Below are 17,609 nucleotides of genomic sequence, written 5' to 3'. Positions count from 1 at the left end.
GCCTTGGGTGACTGTGTGGAATTTGCACCTTCCGCCCATGTCTGCCTGAATTTCCTCCAGGTGCTCCAGTTTTCTCCCACAACCAAAGATGTGTGGGTTAGGTGGATTGGCCATTCTAAATTGCTCCTTGGTGTTCCAAGATGTGTAGGTTAGAAGGATTAGTGGGATAAATGTGTGGGATTATGGTTGGGGGTGGACCTGGATAAGATACTTGAAACGTCGGTATACACTTGATGGGCCAGATAGTCTCCTTCCGTACTGTAGGGATTCTGTGATTCTATCAGCAATATGGGTGTATCTTCACCCAAACACCTTCTCAAAGGAAGAGGGATAGGAAATAAATACAGGACTGCTAGTGATGCCTATAGGTCATGCAGCAAGCAAGACTTCTTGCCAAGTTTCTTGCCAACAGCCATGATTTAGTAATCTTCTGCCAATCCTCTGCAATTTTCCATTCCAGTCAGGTTATCAGGTCACATGCTCATGACCCCCATTGGAACCTTTTCACTGTAGCATTGGTACACTCAATGTTTTTCAGCAAAATGTGACATTGATGTAAATTTTGATAACCTAAGCCACTCAAAGCTTTTAAAGGTAACATAAGCATAATGGGATAGCACTGTGCAACCTAGAGAAACTTATGTTTTGATATGAGTGATCGTACAAGTTCAAGTAAAGAGCAACATCATTTTAATTTGAGAATTCAAATCAGTGCATGAATCTCCACAAAAATACTGTTGATGTATTTTGAATAAATTACCACCCAAAACAATTAAGTCAAGCAAAAAAAAATCAGCAAAAGCAATTACAGTTTTTGTTTAAAACTGGTCAGGCCCTGTAATATATAACTGAACACGAAATATAATGAAAATACAGTGTACAATCCAGCATGCTCTTGGAAACCAAGACAGCAAATTTACAACAGCTCAGGCACATAATGTGGAAAGTTTCATATAATGTGGGAAGTCTCAAGGTGGCAAGTTCAAGATAAGTTTCTTGAATGCATTTCCATTATAATGAACGTGTTTTGACTAAATGAACAAGGGGTCCGGAGAAGATGCACCAATCGGAACTGCTGAGGGGGTTCTTATTGGAGCAAAGAAAATGTTTTTATGTGCACCATAATTTGTGAAAGGCACTTTTACTGACATCTTCGCAGTGATTCTTCAGCTCGCAAGATCCTGTTAGCGTGAGAGTATAGCTTTCCAAAATTCAGCCCAGTGATAGCTCAGCTAGGGTCAAGCGCAAGTCTTCCGGCTTTTTGATACAGTCTTAACCATAAAAAATTGAATGTAACAGAGAAATGTTTTTTGAACACCCGGTGATTCACTTTAAATTGCAAATGTTTTCAGCTAAATATGAAGGAAAAAATAGTGCATGATTTGAGGTTCTCTGATAAATCATCCATTCTCTTCAATAGCCCAAGAGGGTGCTTGTAGCTAAGTACGTTGGTATAGTCCTTCTGTGGCTGTATAGAAGTCCTCCAGAATACTCTGCAAATATTCAAATGTGGGTCTGTCTTCCGGAATCTTTTTCCAGCAGCTTACCATGATATCATAGAGTTCATCTGGGCAATGGTCTGGGCATGGCATTCGATAGTCACGGTCTAAGTTACGAATCACTTCAGGGTTGCTCATCCCTGCAGGATCAAAAGGACAGACAATAAGTACCTGGTTGTGCGACAACTCCAGCATCTCACATGGGAAAAATAAAACTACTTCTGAATTCAGGCTCTTCATATCTCCAATCAAAGTTGATAAACATCATCATTGAATACAGGTTGAAAAGCTAGCCCAAAAAAGGACTCTCTTAGGTGAGGGTGGACTTTCTGTCTTCCCTCATCTCAATCCTGACTCAAATCCCAATGGAATTCAATACAGTGCATTGCCATTTCATTATGTTTGGATGGGAGTGGGGAATAGGGCAATGGTGGCAAACAGACTAGCCAAACTAGCCAAAATTCCTGCCCTCAAAAACCCAGAGTTTCAGGACAATCATCTCTTCAGATGCTCCAATAGTGAGAAACAAATACTTGATGAAATGAAAATTGGTCTTAACAATGTTTAAAAAATACAGGAACTAACTTCTCTCCAAGTCTATTTTGCATGAAACAGTATTAGAAATTGGCTGTGGTGAATTGACACACCTCAGTGTGACAGTGCCATGCTTTCGTTTTTATTGTCCTTGATGCTGAATATGAAAAGACAAATGTGAAACTCAATGCGTGATATTTTAAAATATGTAACTGCACTGCAGAAGAGGTAGGTTGAGTGGTCACTAAATGAGTGAGGCACAACAAACAGCAGATGCCTAAATCACACCAGACACATTATATTGCCTGCAGACAGTAGATTTCATATGAAAGAATTAGACTGATATGTACTTATATAGCACTTTTCATGACCGCAGGATGTCCCAAAGCACTTACAGCCAAAGAAGAACTTTGAAAGTGTAATCACTGTTCTAATGTAGAAAATGCAGCAGAAGACAGCAAACCCACACAACCAGTAAGGGGACAAATGACCCAATAATTTGTGATGTTCATTCAGAAGTAAATATTGGCCAGGACATGGGTGATAATCCCCCTGCCATTCACTGAAATAGTGTCATGGGGTACTTTACATCTACCCAAACAGGAAATGATGCTTCAGTTTAATGTCTCATCGAAAAGACTATCCCATTGATGATGCAGGGCCCGCAGGCTGCAGTACTGGTCAGGGTATCATTCCGGATCTTCACATTCAAACAAAACTTTCATTCTATCTGTTCTGATGGCAATGGGGGAATCATCAATAGATCCAAAAGGGAAGGAGCAGCGAGGGTTTAAAACCAGCTTGGTCCACTCAGGCTGGCAGTTAAGAGATCTTCACTCTGTAGCCCCTGAAAGGCATGATGGAAAATTGGCCTTGGTAAGATTGTTACAGTATCAAAGGTTAAAACGGGATTTGTTGAAGGCATTCACAATTATAAAGGATTTTCATTCGGTACCACATGTGTTGTAGCACTGGTCAGTGAGTTGGTAATTCGTGGTCAAAAATTTACTAACCTCTGCTAAAACAGAGGGAGAGGGTAGGAGAGGTTTTTATAAAGGCACAGAGGCTTTTTTGAACATTAGATGCCCTACCAAAAAGGGCACATTAGTAAAAGGCAAATCCATTTAGGATTCCATAAAGAGAATGACCAAATACTTGAGAAGGAAAAAAAAAGTCTCATGGCAAAGGTTTGGGGGAGCACAGTTTTACTCTCAATAGTTAAGAAATATTATCACTGTATTGGCAGCAATTCAGAGAAGGTTCATTTCTTTCATATGGTTATGGGATGAGCCAACACATTAGCACAGTGGTTAGCACTGCTGCCTCACAGTGCCAGGGGCTCAGATTCTCCCCATGTCTGTGGGTTTCCTCTAGGTGCTCAGGTTTCTTTCTACAGTCCAAAAATGTGCAAGTTAAGTGGATTGGCCATGCTAAATTGCCCGTTAGGGTTCAAAGATGTGTAAATTAGATGGATTAACCATGATAAAAATGTGGGGTTATGGGATTAGAATAGGGGTTGGGCCTGAGTAAAATATTTGCTTGGAGAGTAGATATAGACTTGATAGGCTGAGCATCCTTCTTCTGCACTGTAGGGATTCTATGGGGGGGTGGGGGGGAGTTATCTAATCAAGAAAGGTTGAGCAGATTGGGCTGATACCCATTGGAATTCAGAAGGAGAGATGAGTTTATTCAGACTTAATTGATACAGAGGAAACTTGACAGTGAACGTTGAGAGAATATTTCTCCCTGTGAGGAAAATAGAGTTAGGTGGTGCTGTTTAAAAATAAGGGGTCTCCCATTTAAGACTGAAATTAAGAGAATATTTTTCTCCCATAAGGTCATTACCCTGTGAAGTACAGCGGTGCAGGGTGGGTGACTGACTATATTCAAGGCTCAGTTAGACAGGTTTTTAATTGACAAGAGGGTCAAGGGTTACGGGGAGTCGATAGGAAAATAGAGTTGAGGCCACAGTTAGATTAGCCATGGCTTTAACGAATGGTGGAGCAGGTTTGAGGAACCAAGGGACCTACGCCCGCACCGAATGTTTGTGTTCTTGTGAAATTAGATGAAGCACAGAACAATGGTAGACAGAGAGTTCACAGGCACAATGGGTTAAAGAGTTTCCTTTGTGCTGCAAACTTCAATCTGTAGCCAGTTATTTACTGTACCATGTGCTGTATAATTGCACATAGACAATGGCAATCTAGATTTCTTAGGAAGCCAGAATACCAGATGGGTTTTACTGTGAAACCTGCCAGGAGGCAGCCTGCCATTGGCTGGTGGCAGGATCTTCTGGTTGTGCCATTGTAAATGGGCTTTCCCATTGAATGAACATCTCACCGCCATGAAACCCATAGTGGGTGTGAACCGTCAGCAGGATCCAAAGATTCCAACGGCATGAACAGCCAGAAATTTCCAGCCATCCAGTCCAAAACTGTCTTATATATCCAGTTGCACACTTCGATTGATGGTCTGATGGAGTCAGAGAGCACTATCTAGACAGCAGGTTATGGGGCGGGATTTTCCAGCTGATCTCGCCCCAAGACTGGAAAATTTAGCCTAAGGTCAATGGATGGTCCTGTACCTGCCTCTATGATTCTCATGGCAGATGAAATGGGAAAATTCCACCCATGATATCAAAATAGGAATCTGTTTTCAGGCTGTCGTTTCAGCTCCAGCTACAGTCAAAGATGTCACTGGTACAGTCACATGTTTAATGGGTTTCACTTCAGCTACTCAAATGTACGATTTTCAGACTGACTGTATATTGTCACTACCTTCAATTCAATGTAAAAAGAATTCTACGCTAAGGTCATAAAATTCCCATATTCTAGTGCAATTCCCACACTACCTGGATATGGCACTCTGCCGTATGTTACAACTTCAGTTAAAAGTATTCCAAAGGACCAGACATCAGACTTGATTGTGAACGTGCCATAATTTATAGCCTCTGGTGCTGTCCATTTGATCGGGAATTTGGCACCTGTGAGGAAAGAAAAAAAGAAATGAAAATAAATTATGCTTCCCCCGCCCCAAGTTTCCATTTTTAATTCTGAAGAATATGACTCATTAAACCTCATTATGTGTCAGACTTGTGAGCATGTACTGGGTGACTATTGAGCCAGCTGATCCAAAACTTGTCCTTCCAACTACCAGTGATGGTACCTGGGTATCAAACTGAGTGAGGGTCTGGGTGCACCTATCTCTCTCCTCCCCACCCCACTGTATGTATGTAAACTGTGTCAAAGCAGCTGAGAACATTAATAAAGCACAAACTGGTGTCCACTCTGAGCAGTTCCTGGCCAGCATGGCTCCATAACGCACCAGAAAATGAACTGACCCACCAAAGCATAAAGGAGCTCGTATTTTTAATAAGCATAAATTAAAGTCATCTTCTCAATGCAAGAGGTTTCGGTAGGAAGACTCAGCAGCCAAATGGTGTCTGTTTGATAAAATGAAACATTTGAGGTGCTTCTATAAATCCGTATTTTGTTTTTAATAAGAAGTGTTTATTTTCCACAACAGTGCCAGCAGCAGACACACACCCGTCACCACCACGTTAGAAAATTGTGTATGTTGCCTGCAATTATCTGATGCACATTACCAACTAGTAACAAACATTCCGGAAAAACTATTTCAAATGCATATGAAAGGTTAGCCTTAGAGGATTAACATCTTATTACAAGTGGGACTACAGCATTCACAGTCTATTTACAAAGCGAACAAACTGTCTGATTAACCTATTTGTCCTCTTGTCCTAAGCTCACTTTTCCATTCCTGTTGTCTCTGAATAAACACTCTTTGAATCTTTCCATGCTCCTCTCCATTTTACGGACTGATTCCCAACCTGCTTTCCCACTCACTGTATCATTATGAAAATGTCTTCCTTTGAGTCTGCTCACTCAGCAGTTTCCTTTCCTGACTGCTTTTCTCTTGCTGCCAGTTTGGTCAACTCTGCTGCACCAAGTTCCCTGTGGCCTCTGTGTTGAGAACCCTGGTTAAAAGGTGAGTTTGGACCTTGTGTTGCTGCTAATGTCGTCCAATCACTGATGCCACCTAGTCACTCTCTGTGGTGCACTAAAACTGTCTTCATTGCATAAATCAACATCAGTTGACTTGCACTATTTAATTATATAGCAGCTCATCCCTCATGATGTACCTGGACAGGATTATCAGGCACCAGCAGTCAGTTTCCTGCCATTAGAGAAAGGGTAGTGGAGTTAAAAGGATTATCAGTTAGTGGAGGTGATGGAAATATGGAGAAGAGGAATTAATGGGAATATGGAGTAGTGGAGTTAATGAAACCTTGGAAACTGAAAATGCATCATATACATTACATTATTCAAAGACCTTAAAAACACACATCTTATTGAGAATGTGTGAATATATAACAAAGACTCACCTTCACGTGCTGTATATTCATTATCTATAAGCCTGGCAAGGCCAAAATCTGCAATTTTACAGACCAGTGTATCTGCTACTAGAATATTGGCAGCTCGCAGGTCTCTGTGGATGTAGTTTTTCTGTTCAATGTATGCCATTCCTTCTGCAATCTGAAAAAATAAACATTCCAGTATCCAAGAAATGAAAGGTTCCATAGTTCTGACAATCATTAGTCCTCAATGCATTTCCTGACATAGTTCTAGACTTGACAAATGACAAATGCTCGAACATAGAACATTACAGCACAATACAGCCCTTCAGCCCTCGATGTCGCGCTAACTAATTGTTCGCCGACTAAGGCTCATTGTTCCTTGGGAGCACAGCAGAGAGGCAGCGATTGGTGAGAGGAGAGCTTGTGGGTAAGCTACTGTGAATTTTTTTAATTAACTTCTTTAGTTTTTTTAAATTTTAAGTACTATCAAGTCCTTTCCTCTCCAGCTCCCCTTACTACCAAGAGATCAAACCTGTAAATTAAACCACACTAATCCAGTTCCAACGAATCTCTGGACCTCCCTCGATGGAGATGTCAGATCAAAGGATAATGCAAAATCTTCCTTCACCAACATTGGTTGAAGACTACTTCAATGCAACTATATGAGTTCACAGTAAATGTGATGAAGGTAATTTTTCTACAAAGACTTTTATATGAATTTGTGCAAACTATGGTGCATTCGCAATTCTGTTATACTGATCACAGAATCCCTACTGTGCAGAAAAAGCCTTTCGACCCATTGATTCTGCACCAATTCTCTGACACAGTGTCTTACCCAGGCCCTCTCCCCCACCCTATCCCTGTAACTCCACACATTTAACATGGCTAATCCATCTAATCTACACCTCTTGGGGCATAAGAACGTAAGAACTAGGAGCAGGAATAGGCTATCTGGCCAGCTCTGCCATTCAATAAGATCATGGTTGATCTTTTCATGGACTCAGCTCCACTTACCCGCCCACTCACCATAACCGTAATTCCTTTACTGTTCAAAAACTTATCTATCCTTGCCTTAAAAACATTCAATGAGATAGCCTCAACTGCTTCACCGGGCAGGGAATTCCACAGATTCATAACCCTTTGCGTGAAGAAGTTCCCCCTCAACTCAGTCCTAAATCTGCTTCTCCTTATTTTGAGGCTATGCCCCCAGTTCTAGTTTCACCCACCAGTGGAAACAACTATCCTGCTTCTATCTAATCTATTCCCTTCATAATCTTATATGTTTCTATAAGATCCCCCCTCATTCTTCTGAATTCCAATGAGTATAATCCCAGCCTACTCAGTCTCTCCTCATAAGCCAAACCTCTCATCTCTAGAATCAACCTAGTGAATCTCCTCTGCACCCACTCTAGTGCCAGTATATCCTTTCTCAAGTAAGGAGACCAAAACTGTACATAGGTGTGGCCTCACTAGCACGTTATACAACTGCAACATAACCTCACTGTTTTTAAACTCCATCCCTCTAGCAATAAAAGGCAAAATTCCATTTGCCTTCTTAATTACCTGCTGCACCTGCAAACCAACTTCTTGAGATTCCTGCACAAGGACACCCAGATCCCTTTGCACAAAAACATGCTGCAATTTTTTACCATTTAAATAATAGATCAAAATGGATGATCTCACATTTAGCAACATTGTATTCATCTGCCAGACCCTCACCCACTCACTTAGACTATCTTTGCAGACTTACTGTCCTCTGCATACTTTGCTCTGCCACTCATCTTAGTGTCATCTGCGAATTTTGACACACTACACTTGGTCCCCAACTCCAAATCATCTATGTAAATCGTAAACAATTGCAATCCCAACACTGATCCCTGAAGCACACCACTAGTCACTGATTGCCAACCAGAGAAACACCCATTTACCCCCACTCTTTGCTTTCTGTTAGTTAACCAATCCTCTATTCATGCTAATACATTACCTGTAACACTGTGCACTTTATCTTATGCAGCAGTCTTTGGTGTGTCACCTTGTCAAATGCTTCTGGAAGGGACACTAAGGGGCAATTTAGCATGGCCAATCCACCTAACCAGCACCTAACCAGATAGCCTATTTTGGACTGTGGGAGGATATCGGACCACCCGGAGAAAAGGCACACAGACACAGGGAGAACATGTAAACTGCACACAGTCACCAAGGCTGAGATTGAACCCAGATCCCTGGAGCTGTGAGGCAGCAGTACTAATCACTGTGCCATCAAGCTGCCACTTCTCTCAACATATTGTGCTGCCTGAATTTATAAAATGTCATGTGAAAATTCTTACTCTGATCCCCAAGGAATCTTGTTCAGCATCTTCAGGGATTTTCACACACACTCTTACTTCTGTAGTCTGTACCTCACGATTTCTGCATAATGTTGTAACCATTTCCTCTGGTGAACTTTGTGTTGTTCTAATGCAAGTGCACTAAAGGTTACTGGTCTCAGATGCAATGTTTTATCAGATCTTTTAATTAACCATCGATAATAATCACAATCTGTCATTTAGAAAGAACAGTACAGCACAGGAACAGGCTCTTCAGCCCTCCAAGTCTGCGCCTATTGCATTGTCCTATCTAGACTAACCTCTTTTCCCCATCTGTTCATGTGTCTATCCAGATAAGGCTTAAATGTTGCTACCATATCTGCCTCAACCACCTCACTGGGCAGTGCATTCCAGGCCCCCACCACCCTCTGCGTAAAAAACTTCCCCCACACATCTCCACTGAATCTTTCCCCTCTTATCTTGAACCTGTGCCCCCTTGTAATTGTCATTTCTGCCCTGGGAAAAAGCTTCCAACAGTTCAGCCCGTATATACCCATAATTTTATAAACTTCTATTAGGTCGCCCCTCAGCCTCCATCTTTCCAGGGAGAACAATCTCAGCTTATTCAATCTCTCCTCATAACTAATACCCTCCATACCAGGCAACATCCTGTACAATACTTACAAAGGCAAGTTTCTTTTTTTCCTCTGAACTCACTATATCCTGGATCAAAATCATGGAACTCTCTCTCTCTTGCACAGTACTAATGGAGCACCCTACGTTACATGGACAATGATTAAAGAAGAGTACAGTATTCTCTCTATGGACTGCCATTAGCAGTCTTTCCTCTTGCTTTCATGGCTATGGCTCATCTTTCATTCCCCCACGCTGCAGTATAAAATCTCCCACTTTCTAAGCCTTTTAGCTTTGACAAAGGGTCATCTGGACTCAAAATGTCAGCTCTTTTCTCTCCATACAGATGCTGCCAGACCTGCTGAGATTTTCCAGCATTTTCTCTTTTGATTTCAGATTCCAGCATCCACAGCAATTTGCTTTTATTAAGAAAAGTACAGCACAGGCCCTTCAGCCTTCCATGCCTGTGCTGGTCATGATGCCCAAACTAAACTAAAAAAAAATTCTGTCCTTCCTTACTCAGTCCATATCCCTCTATTCCCTCCCTATTCATGTACCCATCCAGATGCCTCCAAATGGTTGTTAATGTACCTGCTTCCACCACTTCCTCTGCCAGTACATTCCAGGCACTCACTACTCTCTGCATGAAAAACGTCCCCCGCGCATCTCCCTTAAACATTTCCTCTCTCACCTTGAACCTTTGCCCCACTGTAATTGACACTTCCACCCTTGGAAAAAGCCTCTGACCACCCGCCCTGCCTATGCTCCTCATAATTTTGCAGACCACTATCAGGTCTCCCCTCAGCCTCCATCTTTCCATTGAAAACAATCCTAGTTTATTCAACCTCTCCTCATAGTCAACACTCCTGAGACCAAGCAACATCCTGGTGAACCTTCTTTGCACTCTCTCCAAAGCTTCCATGTCCTTCTGGTAGTATGGTGAACAGAACTGCATGCAATACTCCAAATACAGCCTAACCAAAGTTTTATATAGCTGTAATGTGATTTTCCAACTCTTGTACTCAATACCCCGGCTGATGAAGGCTATTTGAGGGCAAATCCACATCCGGCATGTGGGAGGCTTTCAGAGGCTAGTCAATTGGAGTGCAGGACAGGTCCCTGCAAAAATGAAGGATAGAAATGGCAAGATTCAGGAACCATGGATGATAAGGGAAATAGTAAGCTTAATCAAAAGGAAAAATAAAGCATATCATAGGTCTTGGCATCTAAAAACTGATGAAGCCCCTGGGGAGTATAGTGAAAGTAGGAAGAAATTTAAAGGTGAAATTAGAAGGGCTAAATGGGCCATGGAATGTCTTTAGCAAGTAGGATCAAGGAGAATCTCAAGACATTCATTCTTATGTTAGGAGCAAAAGGGTGGCAAGAGAAAGAGTAGGCCCACTTAAAGATAATGGAGAGAAGCTATGTGCGAAGCCACGGGAAGCGGGTGAGATCCTTAATAAGTACTTTGTATCAGTATTCACCAATGAGAAGGAAACGACAGACGTTGACGTCAGGGATAGGTGTGCGAATGCTCGATATTGAAGGAGAAAGTGTTGAGTATCCTAATATCAAGGGAGACAAGTCGCTGGGACTAAATGGGATCTATCCCTCGTTACTGTGGGAGACAAGGAGAGAAATAGCTGGGGCCTTAACAAATATCTTCACATTTTCTTTGACCACAGATGAGGTTCCAGAGGTCTGAAGAACAGCCAATGTTGTTCCCTTCTTTAAGAAAGGAAGCAGGGATAATCCAGGAAATTATAGGCTGGTGAGCCTGACATCAGTGATGGGGAAGGTTTTGGAGAAGATACTGATGGACAGGATGTATAGATGCATTTGGAAGAAAATGGACTAGTTAGTGACAGGTAGCATGGTTTTGTATGGGGAAGGTCATGTCTCGTGAACTTGATTGAGTCCTTTGAAGAAGTGACAAAGACAATCGATGAGGGAAGGGCTGCGAATGTAGTTTATATGGATTTTGTTAAGGTATTTGACAAATTTCCACGTGGCAGACTGGTACAAAAACTAAAATCACATGGGATTCGGATGGGCTGGCTAGGTGGATACAGAACTGGCTTTATTATAAAAGACAGAGAATAGCGGTGGAAGGGTGTTTTTCAGAATGTAGTTAATGGCGTTCTGCAGGGATCAGTGCTGGAAGCTCTCTTGTTTGTTCCATATATTAATGACCTGGAGGAAAATTTGGGTCATCTGATTAGTAAGTTTGTAGATGACACAAAGATTTGTGGAGTGGCTGATGGTGCCGTGGATTGTCAGAGGATACAGCAAGATATAGATAGATTGGAGACTTGGGTAGAGAAATGGCAGATGGAGATCAATCTGCACAAATGTGAGGTGATGCATTTTGGAGGATCAAATTTAAGTGTGAATTACACTGCAAATGACAGAACCCTTAGGAACATTAACATACAGAGGGATCTGGGTGTGCAGGCCCACAGTTCCCTAAAAGTGGCAGCACAGTTGGCCAAGGTGATTAAGTGGTTCAAGAAAACAGTTCAATGTGACCTTCTCATGGACAATGAAGGATGAGCAATAAATGCTGCTTACATGCCACAAATGAATAAAAACCAAATTCATGCCATGGCCTTAGCTGTGTGCTGTGTATTTCCTTTTCACACATGATTCTCAAAAGATCTGTTGCTCCATGTATCTCTGAGACTTCACCCACAGCCCACTCAGTTGCAGGATATTCCCAGAACTGAGATTTAACAATGTACCCTCCCCTCTCACTTTTCAGTGAGAGAAAGCAAGCACATATTGCACAGTTTTTTCAGAATCCAAAGACATGTTAAATAGTTTTAACAGGACTATCAGTCCTATGGTATTGCTTAAAAAAAGATATAAGGTTGTGACCAAAAACTGAGGTGAATTTTACGGGTGGTCTTGAAGCACAGGAGGGGTTTATACAGACACATGGAACACGATTTTCCAGTCTCACTTGCCCTGAAACCAGAAATTCCCACCCGAGGTCAATGGATCTTTCCATGGTCCACTCCTCGCCCGCTCCGTGGTGATGGAATGGTAAAATCTCAGCCATAGAGTTCAAAGAGAGTTTGCCAGACAGTGCATCTGAGGCAGTTGAAGGCAAGATGTTAATGATTGGTCAGTAAGGAAAAGGGTGTGAGAAAGCTACAGACAGAGAGTGTAGGGAGAAGGTTCCAGGAGGCTACAGAGGTAGGGAGGGGTGAGATGCTCGAGGGATGCCACCCAGGAGAACACCTGAGTCATGCACCTGGATGTTCAGAGAGTCAGGCCAACTTTAGAAGCTTTTCAAAATGGCAGACTGGTCCTGATTCTAGACTCTCTCTGCCATTGCCACCACTGGCAATTTTCACTGGTGGGAGGTAAAAGTTAGACAACAAACATACACCCTGCACTCTCAATTTGCTGGTTCCATTGCAGGGGTAGGCATCCCATACCCACCATTTCAATTATTGATATTGTTATAATGTGGTTCATTGGTTCCATACTATTGCCCACTGTGTGAGTGAGCATGGAAATTGCAGGGGGCATAGAAGGAGTATGGTGGATCAGAGGTAGCATGGAAGGGGCATGACCGATATGATGGAGTATGGGAGATAACAGGCATAGAAAGGATAATAGAAAGTGCTGGAAGAATTCAGCGGGTCTGGCATCATCTGTGGAGAGAGAAAGAGTTCAAATTTGACTTCTTTGGAACAAAAAGGAGGCAGCAATGTGAGGGTTTTATGCTATTAAAATAGGGAAGGGTCAGGTGGAGCAAAAAAGGAAGGTCAGGACTAGTTTAGCAGGGAAGGGAGATTAAATTACAAAGGTAGTAAGGAACAAAAGAAAAGAGAGTGGAAATGGTCATAATTAAGGAACACATTATTGGTCCAAAGTAGATATTGACAGCAGAATAAAAGGTTAATGCTGTCTGAAAACAAAGTAGTAGAATGTGTTAATATCAGAATGAAGATCAGTGTTGCCTGAAAGCAAAATATAAGGACAAGATACAGAATGGCACTACGGCAAAAAAAAACAAAATTGAATGAAAGATCTGAAGTTGTTGAACACAATGTTGAATCCAGAAGGCTGTAAAGTGCCTACTCAGAAGATGAGGTGCTGTCTCTTCAGCTTGTTTTGGGCCTCAATGGAACATTGTTACAAGCTGAGGACAGAAATGTGAGTATGACAGCAAGGCATGGTGAGGACGCGAGCAATAGGTGGGAGGGTGAGTGTATGTTAAGATGGTGAGCTCAGGGTCTTAATAATCTTTAACCAGCCAAAGTCCTCGAGAAGCAGGGTGGGCCTTCTAACCAGCCCACCTCGGCACTTACACATCTCTGTGGCCATATCTTCCGATGCTGGTGGATCCAAATTAATCCAACCCCGTCTTCCTGGAGCAAAAAATGTGCACGTAGCATCCATTTCCACAGATAGGGGTCTGCTGAGTTGGGAAATTCCCTGATTTGAGCTTTCAGTTTAGACTGACAAAGGCATGGATGAAATTTCAGTGAAAAATGGGCTAAGGTGAAGGCAGAACTAGGCAACACTATCAAAAACAATGTGGCCTGTTTAAGTGATAAAGAGGATATGGGATTGAAAATTCAACTTGGAGGTTGAATAGGAAACTCAGGTTACAAACAGGTTGGTTCAGCCAGAGCTATGTTTTGACTAACCTGTCTGGCAGCTTTACGCTGACAGCTACAGTTTTTCTCTTGTTACTTCAATGCCACAAAAAACAAATTAATTGGTCATTCATTTCATTATTGATTGTGGCATCCTGCCTTTTGAAAACTTGCTACTTAATGCCTATAAGAGGAAAATTACCTTTGTATCCCCACAGTAAATCTTTGGGGACTTCCTAAAATACACAATAAGGTAATATTGTAAAGTGTAGGTGGCTCATCATCTCAAGGACAATAAGGTTGACCTTGTCAATGATGCTCAGATCCCACGACTGAATAAAAATAAAAATATTTAAATCCTTTTGTTGCCACTCAAGGCTCACTCTTGCCTTTTCTTGGAGATCACTAAAGTAGTCACAGCCTTAAAACATCTTGTTATGAACGTGCTGTTGTTTTTTTTCAAAAGGAGAATTATCCCTTACTGAAATCCAAGGTTCACAATGGTTTATGATAAATTGTAAACTTTCATCCAGAGTCCAAGAACATTTCTTTTGCCACTGTAACCAATTTGATAAATACAATGGAGTTACATATTTTGACCATCACTATTGAGAAGTTTGCCAATCTACTAAATTTCTACCAATTATTCCTGAATCTTAAAAGGACGGATGTCTGGAGTGTTTCACCTCTTTACCTCAGGACATTAAAAAAATGTGTTTATCGCAATGGAAAATAGAAGCAATTAATTCATTTCCTCTGCTGATCTCTCAGTTGATAGGAAGCAGTAGTAAAGCAGCAACAGCATTCTCTGACTGACCACATCTTCCTAAATCTGCACCTTATCTCACTGAAGGCGTACATCTAAATTTAGCAACACTGCAAACTGCAGATAGATTAACCCTTTTTTTGCATATACAAGGCAATTTTAGTATTAGATGGAAATTAAATTTTCAGTGTATTCAGGGAGAATTATTAAAATATTCTTTCATAACTATTTTCCATAATGCCTGTTTAAATCAGACATTCACCTGAATTGTGGGTGTCTGACAGTCTGTCACTCCCATCCTCCACACCCTGACTAACGGCAGCTGTAATAGTTCATTGACGTGAACTAAGTCTCCACCCTCAGTAACCAGCAACAGCTGGAACACATTTCATATGTGACTTTTACTAAGTGTGTTTGGGCTAATGGAAAATGTCATGTTTAAATTATAGAGAACTCTAGCTACAAGCACAGTTGAAGTCAGAGCTTTGAAAATCTTATCTGTGAAGCAGGAAATCACCAGCAGCCAAGAGGAAAGTGAAGGCTGGTCCTTGGAAACTATTTGGGCCACCAAGCCTGCTTATTTTGTGAAATAAACTTCACCGTAGCATCTTCTGACCATATCCGTCAATCCATCCGCCCTGATTTTAAGATGCTTTTATATTGGGATTAGTGAGATGTTACTTCCAGGAATAAAACGCTAGTTGCTTTTTCCACAGCCTCATCACAATGTTGGTGCTGTTTCAATAAGTAACCACTAATAAACCCGAGTGTGGTCGGAAACTCCTGCTCCGAGTGCAGTGTGGTGTTTAGCAGTGATGAGTGAAGACCTAGACATGCAGGTAGCTCCTTTAAAATATACATGTGCAAAGTAGTTAAATAAATATTTGTGTTAACGTATTGAAGGCTATGAAGGCTTCTTTAAGAGGTACGATTCTGTAGCCAACGTCCTCCCAACATAGTGGCAAAAAGGGATCAAAATCCACAACTTTGCTAAAATGCTGAAACAAGCCAAAATGATGGAAAATGAAGAAGAACTTCAAGAAAGCTTTCTGACTCAAAAAGAGCTCTACGTTAAATAACCTGGCCCATTCCCCTAACTTATCTGAATTAGCCTTGCAGCTTTCTCATTTGAATATGTTTCCATTTTTGTATAATGATGTCTAAATTATTTATGAGTCATAATGAGAGGTCATTGGCCTGAAACGATAATCCTACCTTCCTTTCTGCACAGGTCCTGCCTGACCTGCTGAATGTTTCCAGCATTTTCTCCTTTTATCCCAAAATTCCAGAAACTACAGTATTTTGCTGCCATTTCACGGTTTTGTAAATATACCTTCATGGGATATTCCACTCATGAAAATGTTCATCCATGGCCATAAATAATGTATATAAATAGATAGCAGAAAGGAACATCAGGCAGCGTTCAGAGCGGATGGCCAATCTGCAATACCAGACTCTCAGCCGAAGAATGAAAGTAGAAATCACATAATTGGAGTTACTTTTCCTGTCTATGCCCTCCCAACAAGATATCTCACCCATCAGGTGCATGCCATGACATTACACATTGACTGTCCATGAATTCACACCATACATGTGAACATAAGTCAATAGGAAGCGACACAGGACTAGATTATTCAGCCCCTCGAATCTGCTCCTTCATTCAATAAAATCATAGCTGATCTTATACTTCAACTCCACTTTCCCAACTACTCCTCTTGATTCATCTGTCTCTCTTGGCCTCTCAACAATGAAGCATCTTCAACCCTGTGGGGTAGAGAATTCAAAGATTCACAACCCTTTCAGTGAAGCTATTTTTCCTCATCTCAGTCCTTAACAATCAGCTCCTTATCATGAAACTGTGCTCCATATTCTGGATTCCCCAACCAGAGGTAATGACTTCACTATGCCTATCCTAAGAAGTCCCTTCAGAATGCCATCTGTTTCATTTTTCTGAACTCCAGAGAAGCCCAATTCACTCAGTCTTTCAGCAGATGACAAAACTCTCTTCCAGGGCCTAATTCATGCACCTTTGTAGTACTGCGAGTATTTCTTCTTTTTCTTGAGTTCTCTGCCTAGAGGCAGATGTGACCCACAATGCCACAACTTCCATCATGGGCACAGCCAGGAGACAAGCTCGGAATCAACCCTGTCTACACCAGGAATTGAATCCTGTACTATTGGCACAGAAGCTGATCTATACCAAACATCCAAGCAACTGAGCCAACCTCAAGAAATCAGAGTTGGCAATGGCAAGATGCACTTTTACATGCATGTTCTAGCCTGGAGCTATGGATAATGATGGTAAAGACTCCAATATATTTCCATCACATGATCAGGAATCTCTCCCACTCTTATTGCCTGCCTTTGGTGAATCTTAGCACAATTTATAAATCAATGCCTGTTTGTGTTATAAATGCACCTTCCTTGGCCATCAAGTGCTGGAATGAGACATGAACCTGAAGCATTTGGCTCAGAACTAGGAACACTACTAGATAAATGGGCAGTTTTGTCAACCATTTGCACAACAGTCCTGCAGCATGTATCCAACTATATTTTTATAATCTCAGAACCAGGAATCAGAATTGAACTATTTGCAATAAAAAACATCTTATTAATTCACAGAATTGTTATAGCATGGAAGAAGGCCATTTGGCCCATTGCATCAGCACCTGGTCTCATGGGGAAAGGGTAGGGGGAGGGGGTGATTAATTGAATAGTTCTACAAAGAACCATTATCTTATTTGAGAAATAATTCTCAAATGCTCGAACAAATAAACTTTCAGGTATCAGCTGATTTGTTGCCTTTGCTTCACTTATCGAGTGCGTTCATGTTAGGATCTTTGAAGATGCTCTCCTCAAGCACTGTATTAGTTGCTGTCTCCC

General features: G+C 41.5%; 1 protein-coding gene across 4 annotated transcripts in view; it reads right to left on the bottom strand.

The window, feature by feature from the left end:
• Positions 1–673: 673 nt before the first annotated feature.
• Positions 674–17,609, bottom strand: part of LOC145344961 (proto-oncogene tyrosine-protein kinase LCK-like) — an 87,049-nt gene continuing 70,113 nt past the window's right edge. For all 4 annotated transcript variants that reach the window (XM_080192352.1, XM_080192353.1, XM_080192351.1 and 1 more), the window contains exons 11-13: positions 6,436–6,586; positions 4,885–5,016; positions 674–1,639 (exon numbers count right to left, since the gene is read on the bottom strand). In XM_080192352.1, the coding sequence (XP_080048478.1) occupies positions 1,440–1,639; positions 4,885–5,016; positions 6,436–6,586 (483 nt within the window). In that variant the 3' untranslated portion in view covers positions 674–1,439. The remainder of the gene's footprint in view (positions 1,640–4,884; positions 5,017–6,435; positions 6,587–17,609) is intronic.

The sequence above is a fragment of the Carcharhinus amblyrhynchos genome, chromosome 7 (genome assembly GCF_965287045.1).
Source record: "Carcharhinus amblyrhynchos chromosome 7, sCarAmb.v2.hapA, whole genome shotgun sequence".
NCBI classification, from domain to species: Eukaryota; Metazoa; Chordata; class Chondrichthyes; order Carcharhiniformes; family Carcharhinidae; genus Carcharhinus; species Carcharhinus amblyrhynchos.
This window is presented reverse-complemented; position numbering and strand designations above follow the sequence as displayed.